The following is a 25,953-nucleotide window of genomic DNA, read 5'->3' on the forward strand; positions in this document are numbered from 1 at the left end:
CAAGGGACGTCAAAGACACAATTAATGGAGTTGGATAAATTAGAAAATGAGCAGAGCTAGCCACTGATTGGGCGAAAGAGATGCAGAGATCCAATGCTGATTTCCAGGCAGAAGATGATACAACTCTAGCAGAAATTCAAGCAATATAACAAACAGAAGTCCAGGAAAGATTTAACCAGGAATACCATCAAATGCCGAATGGAAATTTTGAAGCAGCCTCTTTTGTTCTGGGAAAGTTGATCAAAGTAACTACACAACAAAATTTTACGGCAATTAAACTACATAGTTTGGCTTTTAACTCTACTGGTTTAGAGAGTTTCAATTGGAAAAACCAAATCTTATGTATTTGCTAAATCAGATTCAATCCGTAGAGATAAACTCTGATATTTTAGACAATTCTAATCTTTTTTAGTCAATGTTCGGTGCTGATAACATCCCAGCAATTGGTCCTGTAATTGCCGAGTAACTGTCCAGCTTGGACGATTATCTCGTTTTCTTATAAAATAAAAGTAAACAAATTTTTTCATTAAAAAAAAATTAAAATGCCAATGTAGAAGCATGCACTAGCCCAAAAAAGCATGAGCAAAGTCTTCACCTCCATGGGTGGATAAGCTAAAGAGACATAACTTAGATCACTTCTATATGAAGGTAAAAGTAAGAATTTAAACACACTACAATTGTACAACTCGGTGTGCTGGAAACAGAGAATAAATATAGAGTGTATGTGCAGGAATCTCATCTCACTCACCATCTTGTCCAATCGTACACCTCAATGAAGCATCCAAAAAAACTGTCAGAGAAAAAAAACTTAGCTTTCACTCCCACATTTTAAAGCTTCCATCTTCCTTTTTATCTCTTCCATTTTTACAACTATCATCCCTTCTTTCTTTCTTTCTTCTCCAGTGTTTTATCACTCATTCAATTCATCAACTCATCTCTGTTTTCTCTTCCATTCTCTCTGCAACTCTCTTGCTCTGGTTTTCTGTTCTTTTTGTCTCACCCCATGTAAAAATGGAAGAAGTAGCTCAAGCCCCACCTTCCATGACTGCTCGTTTCACTGACTCTGGTAACCTTCCTCCCCACCCCCTCTCTCTCTAAACATCATATTCTTGGATTTTATAACATGGGTTTTGATTCTTGAATGATTTTGTTTTCTGGGTTTCTTTTTGTTTTTTGTTTGAAGGTTCAATTGAAGGAGAGAAATCAAATTTAACATCACCACCACCTCTACCACCAGCAGCAACAAACACAAAAGGTTTACTTCAACTTGATCTAGAACTAGGTCCAAGACTGATGACAAATGGAAAATCAGTATTTACTTTTCTTCAGTTACAAGAGTTTGAACATCAAGCTCTAATCTATAAACACATGGCTGCTGGTGTACCTGTGCCATTTCATCTTGTTGTTCCCATTTGGAAAAGTCTTGCTTCTTCTTTTGGTTCTCTTCATTCTGGTCTTTACCCTAGCTGTAAGTAGTACTACTTACAACTTCTTCTTGATTTGATTGTTTTAGTGAATCTTGAAATGGGGTTTGCTTTTGGTGTTTTGATTTTGATTTCTGCAGTTATGGGTTGCAAAGGGATATACTTTGATTACAAAAACAGTATGGAACCTGAACCAGGAAGATGTAGAAGAACAGATGGTAAGAAATGGAGATGTGCAAAAGATGTTGTCCCGGAACAGAAGTACTGTGAGAGACATATGCATAGAGGTCGTAATCGTTCAAGAAAGCCTGTGGAAATTCCTTATCAAAATGCTTCATCTTCTACTGCTAATGCTGCAAATGGAAACACAGGTCTTTCAATTTCAATCCCACTTCAACTCATGGCAAACAACAACAGCAATTGCACCACCACTTCAATGTCTAACAATAACACCACCACCACTGCTGCTACTGCCACTGGATTGGATTTTTCACCAAAAAGTGTTCTTCAAAATGGTGGTAATAACTGTAAAAATGAATCATGAATTTAGATTGCAGATGTATTTAGATTTGATTTAGTGGTTGGTTGTACTTGTATGGGGAGTAGTAGTTAATGGTTGATTTAAGATGTTGTTTCAAAGAAGAGAGACAAAAGTTTTAGTTGTTGTTGGTGAGGGGGTATAATGCAATTTGGCTCCACCACCACTTGCCATCTTCTTCTTTTTATGATATCAGTTTTCTCATAAAGAGATTTCTAAAACTTGATTGTCTTTTGCAAATCCTTTACATTTGATTGGCACTGTGCACAGCTTGTATTTTACAGCTATCTGATCCAAAACCCATTCACATTCAAATGTTACCATTTTTCCTTAGAGCAGCTAGTACAGAAAAAAGTTTTGTTTACAGTTGATTTTCTAAATACAAATGCAACTGAAGAATGGAAGGGCTCATTGTCTATTCCTAAAAGCCATGTCCATTGTTCACCCTTTTGCAAGAGATGAGCACTTTTGGCTACAAATGCTGGCAACAACTTGATAAAGAAATATATAACATCCTGACTCAGAAGATGATAGCTGAATGCCTGAAAAGATTGTAAAGAAACGCAACTTGATAAAGAAATTCCGTTAGTTCCTCATTCTCGCTAGATTCGTAAGATTGAGAGACATAGGAAATGATCTCTGGAATGAGAAGAATAACAACCACTTCGGAGAAATAAAGAATAGAAGTATAGACTCGACACAGCAATTACGTGGTTCGGCTATGGCTAGCCTACATCCACGGGAGAAGATGATAGTTTTTCTTATTAAGATCGATGGAGGTTACAGTATATCTGTCTCTAGAAAGTGTACAAAAAGATAATATATGCAGGTGTATATCAATACATCTTCAAAAGTGCAATAGCTTCACTTCAGTTATTTTGTCACGCTCACAACCAACATTCTTTGCACTATCTTCGGCTTAACCTGATTTCTCATACGTCTTCAGAAGTGCAACAAGATCTGGTTGTAATTCCAACTGTGCCTAACGAATCCAGCAACAGCTTCAGAACTGCAATAAAAACGGAAAATTGAGAACTTTGAATCTGATAGCAAATTCCAGACCTGTAGTTATGGGTCTCATGGCATATGCCAGCTGACCAAATACTAATGTGTTATGGATCCAAGTCATGTTTACAAATTTCACATCCACTTGAGTAACAGGGTCTCATGGCATATCATTGTTTCTGCAAGGTTAAGTGCATTTTGAGGAAAACATGCAAACTATTCTATTCTTTTTATTCTCATTTGTATGCAACTTAAGAATTTTATTGGCATTACTATCGTATCTATTAACTACAACAATGGATGATAAAACAGCTTACCTCATCTATAACAGAATAATATGTTCAATTCATTGTAAACCTCCCCATATATGCTCAACAGATGTGATCAGAATGAGCAAACGGCTACAGATGAAGGTTTGGCCAATTACATCTCCCCCCCAAATATATTCTTAAATCTTCTCTCTCATCCCATGCTGCAGAGATGCTACAATTCACAAAAAGCAAATGAGCCAAAGAAGAAGCTAATCTCAACTTTCCAATAAATCAAATTACCAAAAAAGCTAGTATCAAGTTTCTATAATTCAACCAGTACCTGGGCTATGCATAGAACTCTTGAAGTGTAGTTCACCACATAACTCAACGGATGCGATTGAAATGAGAAAATGGCTCTGGGTTGGATTTGGGTGCAGGTTTAGCCAATTCAGGTGTCCCAAAGACATTCCAGAATCTTAAAGTTTCATCCCCTGCTGCAGATGCTACAGTACATCCATCCGGACTCTGCACAATTAACAAAAACAAAATTAGCAACAGTTAAAGGAGGAAGGAAATAAACTAACATTTCTTGAAATCAATCAGTACCTGAGCCATGTATAGAACTCTTGAAGTGTGACCAGTAAGCTCAGCAATCTTAACCATTGATGGATATTTCCAAAGGGTCAATTGGTTTTGAGTGAACCCATGAGAGCTCAAAAGTTCTCTCTCATTTTTGTTCCAGAGCAAAGAACAAACTTGGGATCCAGTATCCACAGAATTCAAGCAAGCTCCAGTGTGGGTGTTCCAGAATTTAATACATCTATCGCCTCCACCACCTCCAGAAGCAAGTAAATTAGCCTGGAATGGACACCAAGCAAGGGCTTTCACAGCAGCAGTGTGGTCTTCAAGTCTGTGAAGCCATTGAGTAGGAGAGTTTGAAGAAGCAACTGATCTATCCCAGATATGAAGAAGGTTGTCATTCCCACCACTTGCTAATTGTTGTCCTGATGCAGACCATTTCAATCCACACACTTCTTGATGATGTCCTCTGTATGTTTCTACAATGTGGTTTCTGATTCTGACATCATTGTTAATAATCAAACCGTCCATTCCTCCTGTTGACAGAACATGGTTGTTCCAATCCATAGCACCAACTCGAGATTCATGACCGCCTCGTAGAGTTCTCAGTTGTTTGTTAGATGTAGAATCCCAGAGTTGAACTTCAGAGCTGTTCAATCCAACAGCAATGTGACGACCATCAGGAGCCCAGCTGACACTAGTAATAGGGCCTGTATCTTCATCGACAGTCATGAGCTCAGAGGTGGATGAATCTGTAGCGTCCCACAAGTACACGGTGTTTCCGAGAGCTATTGCAAGGACATTGCTGCTTCCCCAGTCCAACAAATTCAAGTAGTAATCATCAATGATCTCTGGAGCATCTAATGTCCTCTCTGAAGTCTGTAAAATTGATCAAACATAAACTAGCATCAGAACCAATTGGAGATTCAATGTAATCAGAAAGAACCAAAGGTCTCGAAATCGAAGAATCAAATGAAATGAAGAAGAAACTCACTTGGGGAATAGATCTTCGGGGCTTTGCTGGTTTTGCTTGCTGAACTGATGAAGTTTCAGGGAACAGCGACTCTGCAGGTGTAGGTGGTTTGTTCTTGAACGCAAGAATTCTGGTTCTGTTGATGTTCAAAGCCTCTGCAAGCTGCTTCCTGTAAGCCTCTTTCGCTGGAGAACTTGAAACTGGATTTTCCTTACCTTTCTTTGCTTCCATTAGCATGTAGTGTGCATAGTCAAAATCCATTGCAGATCTGTTAGGGATAAATCTATCCAACTGCAGTTTTCAGAAGAGAAATCAGATCAGATTTATGCTACAAACATAATAAATCTAGGAAACAAGAAAAATTAACAAATCAGTATTGGCAATTCCAAATACAACCCCCATCTCAAAACCCATAAAAAAAAACCCAGGTTTTAGATTTTAATACTCCTTTCAGAGAATCTAACAACAACCCAGGAAGCTCCATAACTGATTAAAACTGATAAGATACGAAGAAACCTCAGATTTTGACAAATCCTAATAACAAAACCCGGAAACCCCCAAAATCAACCATCTAAAAACCCACAAAAAAAAAGTTTCAAAATTTAATTTTTCTATGAGAGAATCTAATAACAACACAAGGAGATCCATAACCAAAACCCATGGAAACCCTAATTCCTAAGAATTAAATAACTCCCAAATTCAAATTAATTCAGGAAACCAATGTGGGGGGTAAATTAGAATCTCAAAACCCTAGATTACAATCATAGGATGAAGATGGTGTAGATGATAAGAACATACATTTTCATTGGAGTTTCTTCTGTGAAGAACAGCATGGTCTTGCAATGGATTTCTAGATTGAGACTTGTTCAACATACCGAAAGATCCTCCTGAATCCATTCTATCAAAAAAACAAAAACAGAGAAACAAATACAAATCCTGCAAAAATAGAACAATAGATCAACCAAAAAAAAAACAATTGAAACAGTATATAAGTAACAGATTATTATGTATGATTAGCGAATGAGAAGATTAGATCTTAGAGCTTTCGTTTCAGAGTGTAGTAGAGCGAGAGATAGAGAGAGAGAGGAAGAGAATGTTGTGAAGAGATGTAGGGTATGTGATGAACTACTTATAGCGCTTTTCAAATCTGTTGACGGCTATATTGTGTTGTTGGTGAAATAGCCGTTGGAGTTTGATTGGACAAAAGTGTCCCCAGAAGCAATTAGGTTAAAGCAAAGTTTAAGAAACGGTCGTGAAACGTGAACTCGTGGCGGATCGGTGCATATTCTAGCAAAACGTGTTCACTCGTGGCTTAGAATGCTATGGGGTACGGGGCCTACGAACATATGTTTATTTCGCACTTTTCAGTGCGGACGTTTTTTCTTGGTTTTTTCTTGGTCACAGTTCCAAAGTTTACCGGGGGTTAGTCCTCGAGTGATTTCGGGGGAGTTGAGTGTATTTTAAATCTCAGGGATTTTGAGAGAGTTTGATAGAGTGTAGGGAGTTTGAGAGAGTTTTGTGTTTTTGAGTTCAGGGAGTTTGGGGGAGTGTAGGGAGTTTGAGAGAGTTTATTAGAGGGAGTTTGGGGGAGTTTGAGAGAGTTCACTCCTAACTCATTCTCTTTTAAGAAACAATAAACCCTTATTTGCAAATATCATTGATCTTTAATCAAAAGAAAAAAATAAATGAAAATGATCATATCTTTGTATCAATAGTATGTTATTTTGTGCAACGAGATAAATTTTTTTCCCTTCAATTTAACGGTCTCCATACAATTCTAACTCCCTTTGTTCACGAACATTTTCCCACATATCATCCGCTATACTCTTCTCAATGCATTAGCTTCTTGACGTTGTTGTTCTTGAGTTTGTTGTGTCAAAATTTCATCGTCATTTACAAGCGTTGATGAATGGCTATCTTCCTCTTCCTCTTCCTCGACCGGAAACTCATCTGAACGACATTCTTTTCGTAAGAAGTTGTGTAGGCCTGCACAAGCTGTCATTATCTCTGCTTGCACCTGATACGGAAATGGAGGTTGAGACTTAAAGATCAAGAAACGAGACTTCACAATACCGAACAATCTTTCAACTACATTCCTCAAAGAAGCATGACGCATGTTAAATAATTCTTCAGCCTTTTTCGCATGATTACCCGTACCAGAAAATTCTTTCAAATGATAACGTTGGCCACGAAATGGTGTTTAACAATATCGTCGGTTTGCAAACCCACCATCCCCCAAGTAATATTTACCTGAATAAAACACAAAAAGAAAACTTCATCAAGTAGAACCCGAATATAACTTAACCAAAAAACTCAAAACTTCACATTAGATAAAAGTAAAATTACCCTGCGGTATTTTCAGTCCATTTCTTTTTGTCATTGCGTCGTTAAGTATTTTCGAATCATGAGCATAACCTTCCCATCCACTGAGCACGTATATGAACTCCAAGTCGAAGTTGCAAACCGCTAACACATTTTGAGATGTAATTCCATGTCGATTCCGATAAACGGCTGCATTTCTTTTCTCTACCATTGTTGGGATATGTGTACCGTCCATAGCTCCAATGCAATCCTTAAAGTAAGGATAAAATCGTGTACTCTCACGAATTTTAAATGGAGTTGCACTTGTTGGCTTAGCCATCATCCTCGGAGCTATAGAATTTAAAGCTCGCAACATCCTGTTGAAGTTTTTACTAACTGTCCACCGAGAGCGACCAAATGTGTCACGTACTGTGCAATATCGTGAACTTTGGCCAACAACGAGTAAAAATGTACCAAGCATTTCTTCAATAGAAACACATCTTGTATCACAAAATGATGTAGTTTCTATGAAAAATATCAGGGTACATCCTATAACTTCTTCGAAAGTCTTCTGGGTCTTGACGCAAAACTCTCCTTATATAGTTATATCCAAAAAAAGTAACTGGGCGTCTCATTGGTCTTTCAGTACGCTGACTTTGTATGTATTGCAATTGCTTGATTATATCCATCAACCATGAATGCACCGCTGAAAGTATATTCAAAAATATGGATAGTTCAAATTCATTATTGCTGCTTACCTCTTCATCATCACTGCTTTCTTCTTCTGTATCAAAGGCTTCATCTTCACTATTAGTAGATAAATCCAAATCAGACATGTTCACCTAAAAAGATGATAAAAGTACTTTTTTTTATTAGAATCATCATTATTTCAAAAGCATAAAAGTATATGTATATAGAAATAAGCATATAGAATATAAAGTTCATAAATTTCAATCATAATAACCATAAAGATGTCAACCCATAAAAATTAGTAGCAATCAATCCATAACAATAAGTTCTCAACTAGGAGAAAAGAAAAATTAAATACTAATAGTTATGAAGAAAAACGATCAAATGTTGTAACTCTAAAAGCCCATTAAACCTAATAGAAACTTGCAAAGATGACAGGTTTATGCTTTTAACTTTGAACCAATCCACAACTTTCTCTCTTCAGGAGTAAAACGTATGAATAAGTTCTTCTTGTGATTGTTGTCCAGCATTTCAATTACTTTCAGCTTATCTTCCAAAGAAATTTCATTCATGCCATAAACAAGATCCCATACTTGGTTATCTTTCTTATCCTTATCAATTCTGCGCATTTCTTTTTCAATTTTGCCGTCTTCTTTCTCTTTCGCAACAAGAGCATGCATTGAATCAATAGAAGAAGCAATCGATGAACTGTTGGCAATCAATTTCTCTAGATAATCAGACTGCCCAGTAGGATTAGTTGATGTAGAAGAGTCACCAATGTCACACCTTGGTCTTTTCTTTGGTGCCGTTTTTCTGACAGGAATTTTCTTTGTGTTCATATCTTGAGTTTCATCTTTATCTTGTTCATCACTTTCGTCTAAGCCATATCCCACGTATGATACGTTAAAAGTATTATCATATTGCTCTCGTTGATTATAATGAACATCGAAGTAATCATCTTGTTCATCTTCCTTATCACAGGTTCTAGCACTTGTACCCTCATGGGTAAGATCAACTGTAACTTTTCCAGAAGCACATTTATTCCCAAAAACAATAAGCAAGTCACCATAGTCTTTACCATTATCTTCCTTTAAGTTAGTTTGGTTTGGATGGCTCTGTTAACATACAAAAAATAAATAAAGGATAAAGCATGAATTAGAACTCTGCACAAAATAGAAGAAAAAAATATCAAATTTAGTTTTCAGTAAGTAACACACACATACCTCAAAGTAATTGTTCCACATCTCGTCGGATCCAGTAATCATCTTGTTAGCATCATCCCAACCGAATCCAGAAGTACAAGATTTAAACAAATCCTGGTATTGACCAAATCTAGTCTTCAACCATCTATGTTTCCCTTTATAGTTCTCAAAAGATTTGTCACAACCACATGCTTGGTTAAGTTTTGGAAGTATCTCCTCTTCCACTATTCTCTTAGTAAAACATCCACTAGTGTCTTTCTTCTTCTCAAGTGTAGCTTCTACCAACAGTTCCAATAATTTCTCAGTCTCTCGAGTTGTCCATTGTTTGTAATTCGTAGTCACTTCCGTTTCCGGTTCCGTATTCTTATTCTTCCTAACATTCTTTTTCTTCTTGTTGTTTTCAGCAGGTTAGCTGGATTTTTCCATTATATGGTGTGACATGTTAGCTACATTAGTATTTAGACTAATACTAGAACTTAACAAAGTAAGGATAGTAATAACACCAAACAGTCTAATGTAAACATGATAAAAAAATGTGATACTAGATTACACAGTACTAACACGCAGAGCTACTTAGCCAAATTTTTAATCAAAGAAAATCCCTTAGCAACTCCTTGCAACAAAAGCACCGTATGAATTGGCTAAAACACGCCAATACGGAATGAAGTACGCCACTGTATTGAACTTTGGCATATAGAATAAAAGAGAAGTATGTGTCTAAATAAGAGGACTTAACAAGTGATAGTGATTCTCAATGACACCCATGCAAAGTAGCAAGCCAATTAATGCATGATGACATAACAAATTATGAAGATAGCTGTAAAGGAATTCTGTTTCACCGAAACACAGTTTCAGATTGTCCAATCTTTGTATTACTAATACTTACCTGATCCTCTTGAAATTTGTATGGTACACTTACAACTCAATATTACACAACACACTAAAAAATCATAGCATTCCAACGGTTCATTAAAAAGATACATTACTCATAACCCGACTACTTTCAATACGTGCATACAGAATTCAGTTCCGGATTTCTCACACTTTGGTGTACCTAAAGTGATCATAACTTCATGAAATTTCTACAGTAGGAAACCTTCATATATAAAAACATCATACTAAAATTTCAGCTTTGCCCGATAAGCGGAGAATGAGATAAATAGGAATCAGTCCCCTATTCGGGATTTAAACTCATCAGACCATAGTCATATATTGTGCAAGCTTTGCAGTAGAAAACGTGACCTGATCCGCGTGAAAATTATACTGTACTTCTATAACAAGGTAAACTAAGACATACTCAAATTTCATCATATTCCAACGGTTGAATATAAAGATATCATTATAACAAAAGCACCGTATGAATTGGCTAAAACACGCCAATACATAATGAAGTACGCCACTGTATTGAACTTTGGCATATAGAATAGAAGAGAAGTATGTGTCTAAATAAGATGACTTAACAAGTGATAGTGATTCTCAATGACACCCATTCAAAGTATCAAGCCAATTAATGCATGATGACATAACAAATTATGAAGATAGCTGTAAAGGAATTTTGTTTCACCGAAACACAGTTTCAGATTGTCCAATCTTTGCAGTACTAATACTTACCTGATCCTCTTAAATTTTTTATGGTACACTTAAAACTCAATATTCTACAACACACTCAAAAATCATAATATTCCAACGGTTCATTAAAAAGATACGTTACTCAGAACCCGACTACTTTCAATACGTGCATACAAAATTCAGTTCCGGATTTCTCACACTTTGGTGTACCTAAAGTGATCACAACTTCATGAAATTTCTACAGTAGGTAACCTTCATATATACAAACATCATACTAAAATTTCAGCTTTGTCCGATAAGGGGAGAATGAGATAAATAGGAATCAGTCCCCTATTCGGGATTTAAACTCAGCAGACCATAGTCATATATTGTGCAAGCTTTGCAGTAGCAAACGTGACCTGATCCGCGTGAAAATTTTACTGTACTTCTATAACAAGGTAAAATACGACATACTCAAATTTCATCATATTCCAACGGTTGAATTTAAAGATATCATTATAATCAAATCATGCAATTTCTTACCAAGATCTTTTGAACCACAAATTAGGGTTTTGACAGGGAGAGAGTACCCACAAAAAAAAACTATACACACAATCAAAATAAACAATCATGGAGATCAAAGATATGAAAAACAATCAAAATAGTACACAAATCAAACTATTATAAACAATCATGGAGATCAAATAAGAAAAAAAACATACCTGGGAAAAAATGTTTCCTCTTCTTTCTCCTATGGTTTTCTACGCACCAAACTCCTTCCAAAATCTCTACTATTTTGAGAGATTTGTTGTTAGACCAAAATACACTAATAAAAACTCCTTCGAACTCCCCAAAGCAACCAACTCCCTAGTATTGTAGGGTTTTATGATTAACAAGGAGTTCAAGAGCTTTTTTTAAACTCCCCAGCGACTAACAGGTGTTTTCTAGAGAGTTTAGGAGACTCCTCTAAACTCCCCCACGACTAACGGAGATTTGGAGAGACTCCCTCAAACTCCCCCAGGACTAACAGGAGAAAACCTAAATACATTAAAATCTCTCGAACTCTCCCACGACTAACCCCCTGTACGTTTTCTATTTTAATAAGAAAAGAGAAGTGCTAGACTCACCGATTTTTCCCGCAAATACTCCTGAGAGGGATTCTTGTTGCAGCTGTTTAAGGATTTTAGTGTTGGGATTATAAGGATGTAAAGTGTACCTGTCGGTGAGATTCTCGGTAGCTACTTTTTGGTAAACCTAGAGTTTTCGATAAGAAAATTCTTATGAATAGAGAAGTCTGTACAAAGTAGAGATTAACAAATCAGATAATTCGAACCTCAATCAAGATGAGTTGTCAATTCGATGTTGATTGAACTGGGGTAACGTTATAGTTGATGGAATCAGAAGGCATGTATTCTTCATACCTCTTAGTTTTCTAGATTGTTGGTCGAGTAATTGAATATTTGACTCTTCTAGAAGTTGGAAACTAGGTTGATTTCCTGAAATCTCCTTCTGTTTTTCCTTCCTAAAAGTTTCTACAAGTTTTCTTTAAGCATCATGCTTGCTTCTTTTAAGATTGTTCGTATTTCTGGTTCCGCTCTACTCATTTTTGGCCGAAGATATTCCTATCCGTTATAGGAAACTAGATTTGCATATGAGTCGTAGTTACCTCACAGTCATTGTTGTTTTATTTAGATCTTTGTATCTTAACCCTACTATGCCACAATCAATTAAAACAATTTCCATAATATCATATTCAACATCACCTATATCCAGGCGCTACCTATTCTCTGAAATACCATCTCACAATCGTTTTTTTTTCTTTTTTTTGTTATCATCATATTACTCCATTTATCTATCGGTTTATCTATAATGGGTTTCACATAAATCCAATGTCCTTCAAGAGGATCCAAAACTGGATTTCCAAACCGATCAAGGTAAAAAGGATTAAGAGTATGGATAACGGTAATCCACAAGGGGAAGATAGGTTGGAAGAAGAACTGGAAATGAATACATATGTTTTGATAAGCCTTCATCCGCAAACTGGTGATTTCTGAAAACCTCGGGAATATATCTGAAACTCCGGCTAATTGGAGGAAATCAACCCCAAATCTCTGGTCATGTTGGATATACCAAAGAATTTTCAGTACTCCTAATAAAGTTTTTTACAGGAAAGATGAGTGACATTAATTTCTGGGTCATTGTTTTTGCCGAGCAATTTGGCCGAGTCAGAGGCAACCCGGGTTGAGGAAATGGAAAGGAACTCAGTCATTAAGACCCACATGCTTCAACTCGGTGTAAAATGGATTCGGGTTGCAATATCTCTAGTGGGGACATTTCTTGGTTTGGGGAAACAGCTTGTCCCTATCTCTGTTTCGGTTTCGTACTAAGAAGTGAAAAAACTGGGGTATAACAACCACACCCAATAATTCCTTCGGCAATCTGTATGGACTAAACTCCAACTTAATTCCGAGAGCAACAACTTAAAAGCGAGACTCAATCAAGAATTAAATAAAAGAGTTTATATCTCTTTCTCAATAGAATCGGCAAATCAAACTGATAGAAATCTGCGAGCCTGATTGATATGAGAAATAACTTGGACGGTACCAAAGACCAATGCCCAAGTGTCAATCAAGTTCTATCCAACAAACAAGGTCGTATTTATCAACTGATTGAACTACGCACAACCTGTGATATTTCAATTATATAAAAATATAATGTGGAAAAGAAATAACACAAACACCAAAAATTTTGTTAACGAGGAAACCGCAAATGCAGAAAAACCCCGGGACCTAGTCCAGATTTGAACACCACATTGTATTAAGCCGCTACAAACTTTAGCCTACTACAAGTTAACTTCGGACTGGAATGTAGTTGATCCCTAACCAAGTCTCACACCGATTAAGGTACAGACTTGTTCCTTACGTCTCTATAACCATGCCGGATTCTGCGCACTTGATTCCCTTAGATGATTTCACCCACAACTAAAAGTTGCCACGACCCAAAGTCGAAGACTTATAAACAAATTTGTTTCCCACGGATATGTCTATTCTTTATTTAGTTTTTGTTCCGTCTTTTGATAAAATCAAGGTGAACATGAACCAACTAATAATCCGGTCTTATACTCTCGAAGAGCAGCCTAGAAATATTAGTAAACTTATAATAACCCAACCCATTAACAGAAAAATTTATTACGGAATCACAAGAATCTGAGACGAAGAACTGTTGTGATTACTTTTTATATCTTACCTAATATCCAATATCCAAATCTCTTTTTCCAGTAGCAAGTACCGGGTAGAGCAGAGATACTATCTCGTAAAGATCTTATCTCCAAGATATGGTTAAGTTTCTACACCGTTTCACCTTCCTGGGAAACCTGTCGGAGACAGTAGTAAATCCTTGGCACCTTCCATGCCGCTGGTGGAACATGGGTGGTCACACCATTTTAGTAGGGTTTACGCATTCGCGACCGTTAAAATATCATACCCACTTTATCCCTGCCCAGGGCATGCATGGCTACAGGGAGGAGTCCCCCCTTTCACGATCCTGCTGCCTTGCATAGCCACTGGAGAGAGTCCCTCCTTTCACATATGCTAGGGTGATTTCACATGTTCACTGTTGTAAGGGACACTAGTCGATAACTTTTCGACAGTTAAGCACAGGGGACCAAACTATTATTTACCTCGGATGACCGAGGAAAAAGCTGAAGAGGTAGTCGGGATTGTTGTCGCCGCGTGAAACGGGGGCCAACCAGCACTGAAGACCAAACACCACTCATACGCCAACACGTATTGTCCCTCCAGGAACTACCGTCACAGGAAGAACTAGCAACTCATATCAGTGGTGACAAGAGGAACACGAGCTCCCGGGGCAAGTCCTTCCCAATGGACATGTGATGAGTGCTAAAAAGTGCATATTTCTATATATTTTTCTTGGCATTTAACTCATCTTTTGTGCATTAATTCTACATTTTATCCCATATTCTGTATTTTCTTTGTTTTCAAGAATAACTATTTTTATTAATTAATTTTGCATTTTTAGGTAATAAACAAAGACTAGATGAGTTGCGGAGCGAAAAGTGCAAAGACACGGAGAAAGCCGGCGGAAACTCTAGAGGAAAAGAAGTGCAGAATGCGGTATGGAAGACTCAAGGATGAAAATGGGTTCACAAAGGAAGAAATTGTTCTTAAAGAAGAAGTGGGCTCAAGATTGTTTAAGCCCAAACCCATTTTCTAAGCCTAAAATCAATACCCAAACCCGTTTCTCTCCTTCACCGTCAGATTGAATCCATTCCATCATCCAACGGTCGCTCCATCAGAGTGCATCGAGTTTTGATGTTCCTGTCTAACACTATAGCACCTAACTCCATCTCAGACCGTCAGTTTTGATGTATCTCAGATCCAACGGTCTTTCCACACCCATCTCCATCACGCCATTGGATCATTCCTTCATCTTTTCATCCAACGAATTCCCCTTACAAAACATCAAATATTGATGATCCCGCACAACACCCTAGTACCTAATATCTATACCCCAAAACAAACGATCCCTAAACCTAAATCCATCGATCTCTTCTCCTCCACCTCCTCCCTCACCGTCTGCAGAGAAAACCCATGTCCGCCATCACCACCACCTGCTCTGCCTATACCGCCACCACTACACTCCATCATTCTCCTATCCCCTAGCCACTCATTACATCAACCCCTCAACCTATTCTTCCCACTGAAACCCTAGTTTTAGGGGTTGATGAAATTAGTGAGCTAGAAACGCAATTAAAGGTGTGGGAAGCATCAGGAGACCATAAGGAAGCATGGGTCGACACACTCAAGAGTTTTCAGAGATTAGGTAAGGGCTAATTCAATTTTTGATAAAACCCTAATTTTGGATTTTTGGGGATTTTATGTTTTAATGATTGTATGTATGAATTGGAAGCATGGGTGAGAGCTACTGAGTGAATTCAGAGAATTACGTGAGGTTAATTTGTAATTTTTACAAACCCTAATTTTGCTGATTTGGGGGAATTTTGGGGTTTCAACTGTATGTATAAATAGGGGACTTTGGGTGTTGTAGAGAGGATGCCTGGACTAGCCAGTGTGTCACCCAAGAGCACTGGAATAGCCAGTGTCTCAAGGGTTGTAGTTCAATGCTCTGTTTATGTTCAATATTTGAATTCATGTTTCAATTATCTTGTATGATGTATGTTTGTGTTAGCATGTTAGTCATGAGCTAAGTCTCACTAGCTGAGGCTCAGATGAAGCTTTAGTGGACTGTTAGGTAGTGGAATGTTAGGTTAGAAGCCTTAGTTCACTGAATTGATTGAGCAATGGGAGAAATCAGTGCTCACTAGTGCTTGTGATTGATTGTACTGTCAAAAGACAGTCAATACTAGGAGCACATCAGTTGAGCAAGCTGATTATCTTGCTATTCCCTTTTTGTATGCTTAGGATCTTAAGTTGGCCTTAACTGTCACTTAGTTCCATTAGGGATTCAACCTAGAACTACATTATTTGGCTCGGTCACAAGGGTGGATTCAAAGCCGTAGCTTAGACCACAATTTGTTTTTACAGTCACTTGCAACTCTAATTCTGTTATTCTTATTGCTCAGTTGAGTTTTCCTTGCTGTTTTATTTAGCTTTTGCACTTCACATCTTGCTGTGCACTGAAATCAGTGCACTGCCTTCCCTGCCCTTGGCTCATAGCCTTGGTTAGATGTTTTACCATCTCTGTTTCACTGTCACTGCAGCCTTGTGACCTTGCATTTAGTTTTGCATCAATTATCAGCATAGTGTAACTTCATTGCACACTCCCAAGTCCCTGTGGAATGACCTTGTTCTTGCACATAAGCTACAACTGACCCTGTGCACTTGCAGGTATCACTGTAGGCATCCATTTATTGTCTTATTTTCACATATTTAAATGCCTACTAACATGTTATGCGCGAACTCAATACGATAGAACAAGTAAGATCAGAATATGCAACTACAGAGAAAATAGTTGGGTCTGGCTTCACGAATCCCAATGAAGTCTTCAAGTCGTTAACCTGTAATGGTTTTTGGAAAAACCTAGGTTAAAGGAGAATTGACTCTAGTACGCAACTAGGAACACACAGAAGTGTGGGGATTAGGTTTTCCGGTTGCTAGAGTTCTCCCTTATACAGTTTTTCAAACTAGGGTTGCTTTCAATCAAAGTTAAGATAGCTTAGTAACAAAGCATTCAATATTCACCGTTAGATGAAAACCAGATTTAAGATTCAAGCTAAGTCTGCTTAAAAATAAAGTAATCAGTGTCCATCGTTATATGGTCTTAGCTTGTTACACACAAATGAAATATACCTTCATTTAGATATGGGTTACCGTACCTAAACGTGTATATTGAGTTGGCTCAATTAGAGCTGGCAAACCAAGCCAAAACCCGCGGGTTAGCCCATCCCGTCCCGTGAAAACCCGCACCCGTCCCGGATCGTAACTAAACAAGACGGGCGCGGGTTGTATAATTAGTGGCTTGTGAAGAAACGGGTTAACCCGGCCCGTACCGTGAAACCCGCGGGTTAACCCGTCTCATTCCCCACCACTAGGCCGCGTGTCACAGTAATGTAAGCCTGTTACGTACGTGTCACAATATCTTGTTTCCCTCATATAAAAAGTTAAAAACGAAGAAAGAAACCCTAACTCCCTAAGCCTAAGCCGCTGCCGCCTTCATTCTTCCTCTTCTTTTCTTCTTCCCTGCTGAGTCTTCTGAATCTGATGGAAGGTACGAATCACAGTCACAGAACAACAAATTGAAATCTAAAGATCAAAGTTTAAAGGCTAGCAGGTAACAACAACATACTTCAAAGTTTTACCCAAGATTTTTCTCTTCACTATTTCCAGATATCATTATTTGTCTCTGAAATTTTCGTGTAACAGCAGAAGAAGATCGATCTCATGTATTTAAAGGTTCACTGTAAAGGTTAACTTCAGATCTCGTGTTTGAATTTCGGATTTCATCTTCTTACAGTTACAATCAAAAGTAAGTTTTCTTTTCTTTTCTCGTAAATATCATCAAAATAAAACATGGGTTTTGGTAACCAATTGTTAATTTCTTAAATCTAACCCCTTTACTTTTTTTATTCATCCAGTCTACCGAGAATACTCATACCAGCAGATGAAATACTAGCCTTTTTTCCCAAATTCTAATTTTATTGTTGGTAATATCTGCTGTAGTTTGCACATAGGATATTTAGATTCTTTAATTGGTAATTTTGGTTGTGTTTATCGATTTGTCCCCCACAATTTATCTGAATACTCTTGTCTCTCTGTCCTGCAACTTAATTACTGTTTAGTGATGAACAAAATCTCATCTGTAACCTTTCCATGGAACTCAGGGGGGACATCAAGCACCATGTTTGATTAAATGTACTGGGGAGAGAGTGAGTCCTTTTGCCTCCATGTGTTGTTATTGCTATCAGTGACTGCATCTTTTTCAGTTCAAGTTATTCTTCAATGTTGTGTTTAGATGTATGATTTGGTTGGAATATTCGACTATATCAGTGGTGGAATTTGAGGTCTGAATTTCATTGACATTAGGTTTATATATGATGAACTATTAGGTACGAGACTGGTAGGTCAATTTTTTCTGTGATGTCTCTTTCTCTTAGAAATCAATGATACACCTGATGAAGATAGCTTTTACACAAACAACTCATACAAGTGACAAATTCTCAATAGATTGGTAGTCTATACTTTTTAGTCACCAACACAACCAGCAACATAAATAGCACCACCACCATCAGAGCATTATGCTTAGAAGAAGAATTGTATAAATACTTACAACAGATTTAGAATTTCTGAAATATGGTTAGGTTTCAATAGACAGTTGATTTTTTTTTCTTTTCTTTACATTGCCAGTTTTTCACGTTTCTGATTCTCTGAATGACTCTTTGACTTGTTCTTTGTGGCTCCATCCATTTCAGGATGTCAAGTGTACAAGAACAAGAGTTACCAGAACCAGACCATTACAACGATGTTATGAGTGGTGACGGTCAAGATGATGATGATGATGTTGAGATGCTAGATTCTGTGAATGAGGATCCAACTGTTGGTTGTGCACCTGCACAAGTTGCACGTGGAAAGAAAAATAGACTTAGATCCGAAGTTTGGGAATTTTTTAAACTCGTTAAGTATAAGGATGGTACAACGAAGGGGGTGTGCAAGGCTTGTAATTTAGGATATAAATATGAAATCCAAAGAGGTGGAACCTCAGCCATGAAAAGGCATAAGTGCATTAAACGTCAGTCTATGGACGTAGGGCAGATGATATTAGCTTCACAAAATAGCCAGCTGTCTACCCGTGTACGCAAGGTTGATCAAATGAAATTACGGGATTTGTTCTCAGCTTTACTCATTGCAAGAAATGTTCCATTTGCTTTGGTGGAGTGGAAAGAGTTTAGGGATATATGTGCTTATTTAAATGATGACTTTAAACCAATATCAAGGAATACTGGGAAAGCCGATGTGGTAAAGAAACATAAAGCACAAAAAGAAGTTATTCGCAACAGATTGAAACTTGCTCCAGGTATGATTCAAAATTTCAAATATGATTGATTTGTTTACTTTTATGTATGAGTAATTGATTAATATGATGTGCTAGCTAATGTGTATGACTTACCCTTACAGGTAGGATATGTCTAACATCAGACATGTGGACTTCTGTAACAACTACTGGATATATAAGCTTAACTGCGCACTATCTTGATAAAGATTGGGTATTGCAAAAGAAGCTTCTGAATTTCTCTCCCCTTCCACCACCTCATACAGGTAAAGCACTTAATTTTATTTCTTTATTATCTTAAATATAATTTCATGTTAACTTATTCCCCTTTCTACTACCTCAAACAGGTGAACACCTTTCTTCTAAGTTATTTGCAATGATAGAAGATTGGGGAATTGAAGAAAAGGTATCCAACATCACCTTGGATAATGCTGCAAATAACGGAGCTTGTGCTGGAATTATGAAGAGTAGACTTGTTGCAAAGAAGATCTTGTTGAACGATGGAAAATACTTTCATGTGCGTTGTTGTGCTCATATCTTAGCTCTTATTTAAAAGAAGGACTTACGAAGATTGATCCAGCCGTGCTTAAGATTCGAGCGTCAGTGAAGTCCCTTAAAAAGTCCCAAGTAAGAAAACAAAAGTTCTTGGACATTGTTGAAACTTTAGGAATGTCTGGTCTGAAAAAGGGTATTCGGCAAGACGTAAAGACAAGGTGGGATTCCACTTCTATTCTGTTATAAATTACAAAGTTGGAGAATTGTATAATTTGTATTAATGTTTTTTTAGATACTCACTGAATGTTTGTTTTATGCAGGTGGAATTCAACTTATCTTATGTTAGACAGTTGTATCTTGTATAAGCCAGTTTTCTCTCATTTGAAGTTGGTGGATTCAGACTATGAAGACTGTCCAACTAATGAAGAATGGGAACAAATTGAAGTAGTCACAAAGTTTCTCAAGGTGTTTCATGAACTCACAAAGGTTTTTTCTGGTAGTAAGTATCCTACTTCCAATCTGTATTTTGAAAGAATTTGTCAAGTTCAGGTGTTACTAAAGAAAGAGAGCAGAAGTAATATTGAATTCATTAGGAACATGGTAAAAGAGATGCAAGCAAAATTTGATAGTTACTGGAAGGAGTTGAGTCCTATATTGGCTATGGCAGTTGTGTTAGATCCTAGATCGAAAATGAATTTTGTGAAATTTACTTACTCCAAGTTGTATCCTGATGAGAGAGAATTAGAATGTCAAGTTAATAAAGTGCATAGTAATATAAAAGCACTTTTTAATGAGTATTACACCTTGTCAAGTTCAAGAGCTTCCAACAGTTGTGCAGCTCAAAATTTGAGTGTTCAAAATGGTGGGAATTTTGCTGCCCAAGAAGGGAGTGATTTTTTTCAGGTAATTTCAACTTTTATGTTCAGTTTGATTCATTTGAGTTCTTCATGATTGGTATAAGTCTGCAAAACATGTTCTTTTTTTTAATACAAGATGATAACTTTGAACCCAGATTTAATATGTCAATGTAAACTCTGAGCATGCCATATATCGTTTATTTGTCATTGTAATTACTTATGATAGAATGAGGAATGTACCCAAGAATTGGTTGTTGGATTGTTTGGGATTCTGTCATTCTGTGTCTTGATATCTAGTGTCTTGTCAACAGGAATATGTTGCAACACAGGAACGTGGTGGTAATGTATTAACTGACTTGTCAGAGTTAGATGAATATCTTGGCGAGATGTACAGAGGTTGTCTAAATTCACTAGACATCCTGAACTATTGGAAGAACCATGAACAACAATATCCAGTACTTTCAAGAATGGCAGGGGATATTTTGTCAATTCCTATTTCAACCGTCGCATCGGAGTATGCATTTAGCATTGGAGGAAGGGTGATTGATCGATTTCGCAGTTCCTTATTACCTGAAAATGCTGAGGCGTTAATAACAACTCGTGATTGGGAATATGGAATTGGTAAGTAAATCAATAATATTTTATTTAGTTGAGTGTCTAAATCTTATCTATAACAGTGGTTGTTTTATTATGATCCATATAGGAAAAGAAGATATGGATGAGGACAATGTGATCGCTGAAGAAGATATATTAGGATTTGAACCTGACGCAGTGGAGGATGGGGCAGTGGAGGATGTGGAGGAAGTAAGTTCTTATGCGTCTAGTTAGTATGCGTACTTCTTCAATATAAAGCGGGGTAATTATGCAAATTCCATGTTTTTGACTTGAATCTTTTTTTTATTTGGTTTATTTTTTCTTGAAATTACAGATTCATATTGAATAGTTGGAGCAACTCAAAGATAAACATGGAATATGAGAATGTTTTATCACTTACCAGTATCTCCAAATATTGCATAGAAAAGAGATTGGAGATGTTTTTTTGATAGTTAACACTTTTTTTGATTAACCACACAATATATATTTTGTGCAGGAAGTGGTTATTAATATTGTGATATTGTCGCACTTGGTGATACAAATTAGAAACAATTGTATCTACAGTCTCGGTCTCGGAAGTTTATTTTCATTATTTATCAATTATCATCATGAACTGATGAAGTACTGTGTAACTGTAACTAAAGTACTTAAGTACTAAAGTAAACTACTAATGACTAGTAAAGTAAGTCTAGAATGAATGTATGATACTATGATAGTATCTGTGTGACTGTGTCTGTGTTTCTTTAAGAAGACTAATTTGTTTAGTTTTGCAATTTTGAGTTTTTGAATTGATATACCAAATGAATTGGATGAATGTTAGATACTTAGGTTGTATCTTGTAGGAAAGGAACTTTAGATGCCCTGAATGTGGAAGGAAATAGCCCAGAAATCGATTTCTGGCGAGTTGACTCAACAAAAGCAGGTAACCCGTGAGCACCCGTGAACCCGCGAGCTTTACCCGGGACGGGCACGGGTGGGATAAATGACCACCCGTGAAGAATTTCAACCCGCGAGCTCAGGCTTGTATTAACCCGTAACCCGCTGGTTGGTCACAAGCCAGACCCGTCCCGCCCGTTTGCCAGCTCTAGGCTCAATAATAGTTAACCGAAGTTAGCCATATGAACATTTTTGTGTTAGCCGTTTTCATCTAACACTTCTAGATAAAATATGAAGACCAATCAATCATGAAAGATAATCAAATGAATCTAATTGTGTTTCAAATATAGTTGTTCAATTGTTCACTATATCATAGTAATATATATCATACAAAAGTACTTATACAAGAATCAATTCATGAACATCAAGCCACAGTTTGAAAAAATTTCATTCCTTAAATCATAAATGTTTTATTTCATGAATACATGACCAATTATAGAACTTTACCAATGTGTTCGCCAACCAGGTACGCGAACAGCAGCTCCGGACCTTGGCCTAGTCAAGCCGCTCGCAAACCCGGTTCGTGAACAACTGTCCCGGACCCAACTCAGGTAAACCCGTTCGCATACTAGGTATGCAAACAAGAGTTCCGGACCTTCTCCGAAATACGTTCGCATACTAGGTACGCAAACAAGAGTTCCGGGCCTGAATCATCACAATAAAGTTCGCATACTAGGTATGCATACCGTGTTGTATCCGGACATGGGTAATTGTTCTAAACTCTCATTTCAATCATTGAAACATCCTCGAAAGACGACAATGGTTATCTCAAACAAACCATTAGCTTCAAGTAATTTTCAAGTGATCGAATGATCAATACGAAACTTCCCAAGCTAACATTAAATGACCGTCTCACACAAATCATATAATATGTTCAAGGTAATTTTCACATGATTGTCTTTTGACATTATATTTAGTTTCCAACAAATAAATTGTTTCCAACTAAATTCGTCAAGAATATGATGAACATAGCTAAAGCAAAAAGCTTCCAACAAATATTTCGAGAAAAAGATAAGTGAGATAAACTCGGCTCGAAATATCAAATGTATATAATGTAAAAGTTTATTTATCTATACAAGTGTTTGAGGGTGAAAACGATTTCTGTTGATTTCGGTAATTTCGGGTGTGTGGGTGAGAAACGAGTTTAAACCCTAAACAATGTACTGCAAGGGAGTACTTTAGATTCGAGAGATCAATTTGTACAAATCCTTCCTAAACCAAGAAATGGCCGTTTCATACTTGCTTCGGTCACAAAGTGAAGGAGAATGGGTTGGTTTTGGGGAGGAAAGCGAAGAAAGTGTTGAGACCAGGTTGATTCTGGAAGAGTAGTTGTTTCACGACTTGTATCAGAAAATGGGAAGCTCACAGATGAAAAGATAGCGAATGTTTCTGAGTGTTGTATTGCTCCTGACTGAACTTGTTGTTCGGTGGAAATAGGTAAGACCTATTTATACAAGTCGAAGTGAAACGTACTCTGGTCTCTTTAAGAAATGGTAAATGGGTGAGTAAATGGTAGGAGGTGATTACCGGTCGCGCTTGGAATTGATGTTCCATAAAAGAAAGTGTTTCACCATTACTTCCCATGTTTACTAACCGCCTCATTCTTATTACACTTTCTTATAACGGGCATAGTGTACGCCGCACGCTGTAAACTGCCAAACCAATACCCAAAGAGAATCCCCCAGTTTGTGATATGTGTTTGATTTCTCGAGTGTTTTCGTGGAAAACATGTAGCATGTTGTTGTTGTTCGGCAATTTGATCTTGGGCTTGCCGGCTCGGTGGTGACCTTCGACGGTCGAGATTTTGAATCTTGGGAAGAAGGGTAGCCGTCGCTTATCGCAACCCTTGCTTGGTAACCCGTGGCATGAAAGTATGATCAGTGTGGCTTTAATATGATCTGGTTTAGGCGCGGCCAAAAGTTAGCGTTTTGGCTTTGTTAGGCGCGACCAAGCTGGGGCCAAAGTTCTCCATGCGTTGGCTGGTAGCCTTGGACGGCTAAGATTTGCATTTAGGATAGAAGGGGGACCGTTGATTGTCGCACGCCTTCGTTTTGGTAGCCGCATAAGGAAGGCCAACATGGTGCGACATGGTGGGGCCAAGGGTTTGGCATTCAATTGGCGCATGGTGCGGCTAGCATGGTTGGGGACCAAGGATGGGTGGTTGGCGCGGCATGCCTTGGCGTGGTTTGGGCATGGCCAAACTAGGTTTTTGGGGCCAAAGGTTCCCATGCGTTGTTTGGCAACCTTGGACGGATAAGATTTGCATCTAAGATAGAAAGAGGATCGTTGATTGTCACACGCCTTCGTTTTGGTAGCCGCATAGGGAAGGCCAGCATGGCATGGGACCAAGGAAAACGGCGCGGACGGTCTTGGCATGTGGCGCGGATGGCTTGGCATGGCGGGGCCAAGTCCATGGCGCGGTCGGTCTTGGCATGTGGCGCGGATGGCTTGGCATGGCGTAGCCAAGGCCTTGGCGCGGTCGTTTGGCGTTGTGGGACTAAGGCAAGGTGGCGTGGATGGCATGGAGGGGCCAAATCCATGGAGCGTACGTTTGGCACGGTGGGGCCAAGTGTTTGGGCGTGACCAAATTAGGGTTTGGTGTTGAGCCAAAGTTTACCATGCGTTTGCTGGCGACCTTGGATGGCTAAGATTTGCTTCTGAGATGAAAAGATGACCGTAGATGGCTGCATGCCTTCGATTGGCGCAAGGTAGTTGGCGCGGCAACGTGATTGGCGCGGCATGCCTTGGCGTGGTTTGGCATGGTGGGGCCAAGTGTTTGGTCATGTCGTGGGAGCATGGCGTGGCTAGTATGGTTAAGGCCAAGGAAAGGTGTTGTTGGCTTAACATGGTGGGGCCAAGGGTTTGGCATGCCATTGGTGTATGGTGCAGCTAGCATGGTTGACATGCCCTGGCGTGATAATGTGGTTGGCACGGTTTGCCATTGGCACAGTGGTGCGGCTGGCATGCCTTGGTGCGGTAGACGTGGTCGGCACGGTTTTCCATTGGCACAGAGGTGCGGCTGGCATGGCTGGCATGCCTTGGCGCGGTAGACGTGGTTGGCCAGGTTTTCCATTGGCACAGTGGTGCGGATGGCATGGTTGGTATGCCTTGGCGCGGTAGATGTGGCTGACACGGTTTGCCATTGGCATAGTGGTGCGGCTGGCATGGTTGGCATGCCTTGGCGCGGTAGATGTGGCTGGCACAGTGGTGCGGCTGGCATGGTTGGAATGCCTTGGCGCGGTAGATGTGGCTGGCACGGTTTTCCATTGGCACAGTGGTGCGGCTGGCATGGTTGACATGCCTTGACGCGGTAGATGTGGCTGGCACGGTTTTCCATTGGCACAGTGGTGCGGCTAGCATGGTTGGCATGCCTTGGCACGGTAGATGTGGCTGGCACGGTTTGTCATTGGCACAGTGGTGCATCTGGCATGGTTGGCATGCCTTGGCGCAGTAGATGTGGCTGGCACGGTTTTCCATTGGCACAATGGTGCGGCTGGCATGGTTGGCATGCCTTGGCGCGGTAGAATGAGAATTAGGGTTTCAGCATCGGCGAAGTCAATGCTAAGGATTCTGTCGTGGAACATGACCCGTGTAGAAAAAAGGTACTCCAGTAATTCTTACGTAAGCATGATGATTGATTCAATAAATGTGTTAATGTTCAATAAATGCGCTAGGGGTCATGGTGACGTCATGCTAGATGCACAGTTTTACGATTTTAACTCTAAGCTAAAAACCACCATCAACATTAATTCCCCTTCTTAGCTCGGAACAAGAACATTGTTGTGAGGTAAGCATAAGATGGTGACAGGATAGGACGAAAATCGAAACAGTGAAGTCACGATAAGATGATCAGAAAATTTCAACTAACCTTTTCGAGAGATAAAGAGAGTTTGTGCTTCCCGTGTTGGAGGCCTTACATAAATCGTACTGGTGGTGTAGACCGGGGAGTGGTGAGATGAAAATTGTCGGATTAGTCTGGCCATGCATCACCTTGGATGGGTTAGGGAACATTATGACGCTGGCTTAGTGAGTTG

The 25,953-nt window shown here is 38.6% G+C and overlaps 3 protein-coding genes and 1 long non-coding RNA gene across 5 annotated transcripts; 3 read left to right on the forward strand and 1 right to left on the reverse strand.

Annotated features, from left to right (window-relative positions):
- Positions 1-828: 828 nt before the first annotated feature.
- On the forward strand, positions 829-2,135 carry LOC113273687 (growth-regulating factor 10-like). The gene is made up of 3 exons (XM_026523327.1): positions 829-1,066; positions 1,184-1,468; positions 1,565-2,135. The coding sequence occupies exons 1-3, from the start codon at positions 1,012-1,014 to the stop codon at positions 1,966-1,968; spliced, it is 744 nt and encodes a 247-aa protein (XP_026379112.1). The 5' UTR covers positions 829-1,011; the 3' UTR covers positions 1,969-2,135.
- Positions 2,136-2,603: 468 nt separating this feature from the next.
- Positions 2,604-5,823, reverse strand: LOC113273688 (cell division cycle 20.2, cofactor of APC complex-like). The gene is made up of 6 exons (XM_026523328.1): positions 5,569-5,823; positions 4,792-5,061; positions 3,825-4,676; positions 3,559-3,743; positions 3,285-3,450; positions 2,604-2,971 (listed from the first exon to the last, which is right to left on the reverse strand). The coding sequence occupies exons 1-4, from the start codon at positions 5,665-5,667 to the stop codon at positions 3,603-3,605; spliced, it is 1,362 nt and encodes a 453-aa protein (XP_026379113.1). The 5' UTR covers positions 5,668-5,823; the 3' UTR covers positions 2,604-2,971; positions 3,285-3,450; positions 3,559-3,602.
- An 11,434-nt stretch (positions 5,824-17,257) lies between these two features.
- LOC113273689 lies at positions 17,258-17,660 on the forward strand. 2 transcript variants are annotated; one of them, XR_003322549.1, is made up of 3 exons: positions 17,258-17,321; positions 17,417-17,516; positions 17,626-17,660. It is a non-coding gene; the product is annotated as an uncharacterized LOC113273689 (long non-coding RNA). The 2 variants fall into 2 exon arrangements; XR_003322548.1 differs by having other exon boundaries at positions 17,264-17,321; positions 17,414-17,516.
- A 1,084-nt stretch (positions 17,661-18,744) lies between these two features.
- On the forward strand, positions 18,745-20,915 carry LOC113272268 (zinc finger BED domain-containing protein RICESLEEPER 1-like). Its single transcript, XM_026522133.1, has 6 exons — positions 18,745-19,061; positions 19,163-19,303; positions 19,385-19,750; positions 19,853-20,435; positions 20,701-20,777; positions 20,864-20,915. Exons 3-6 carry the CDS (start codon positions 19,707-19,709, stop codon positions 20,913-20,915), a joined length of 756 nt encoding a protein of 251 aa, XP_026377918.1. The 5' UTR covers positions 18,745-19,061; positions 19,163-19,303; positions 19,385-19,706.
- The last annotated feature ends 5,038 nt before the right edge of the window (positions 20,916-25,953 follow it).

This window comes from Papaver somniferum, chromosome 4, assembly GCF_003573695.1.
Source record: "Papaver somniferum cultivar HN1 chromosome 4, ASM357369v1, whole genome shotgun sequence".
Classification (NCBI taxonomy): domain Eukaryota; kingdom Viridiplantae; phylum Streptophyta; class Magnoliopsida; order Ranunculales; family Papaveraceae; genus Papaver; species Papaver somniferum.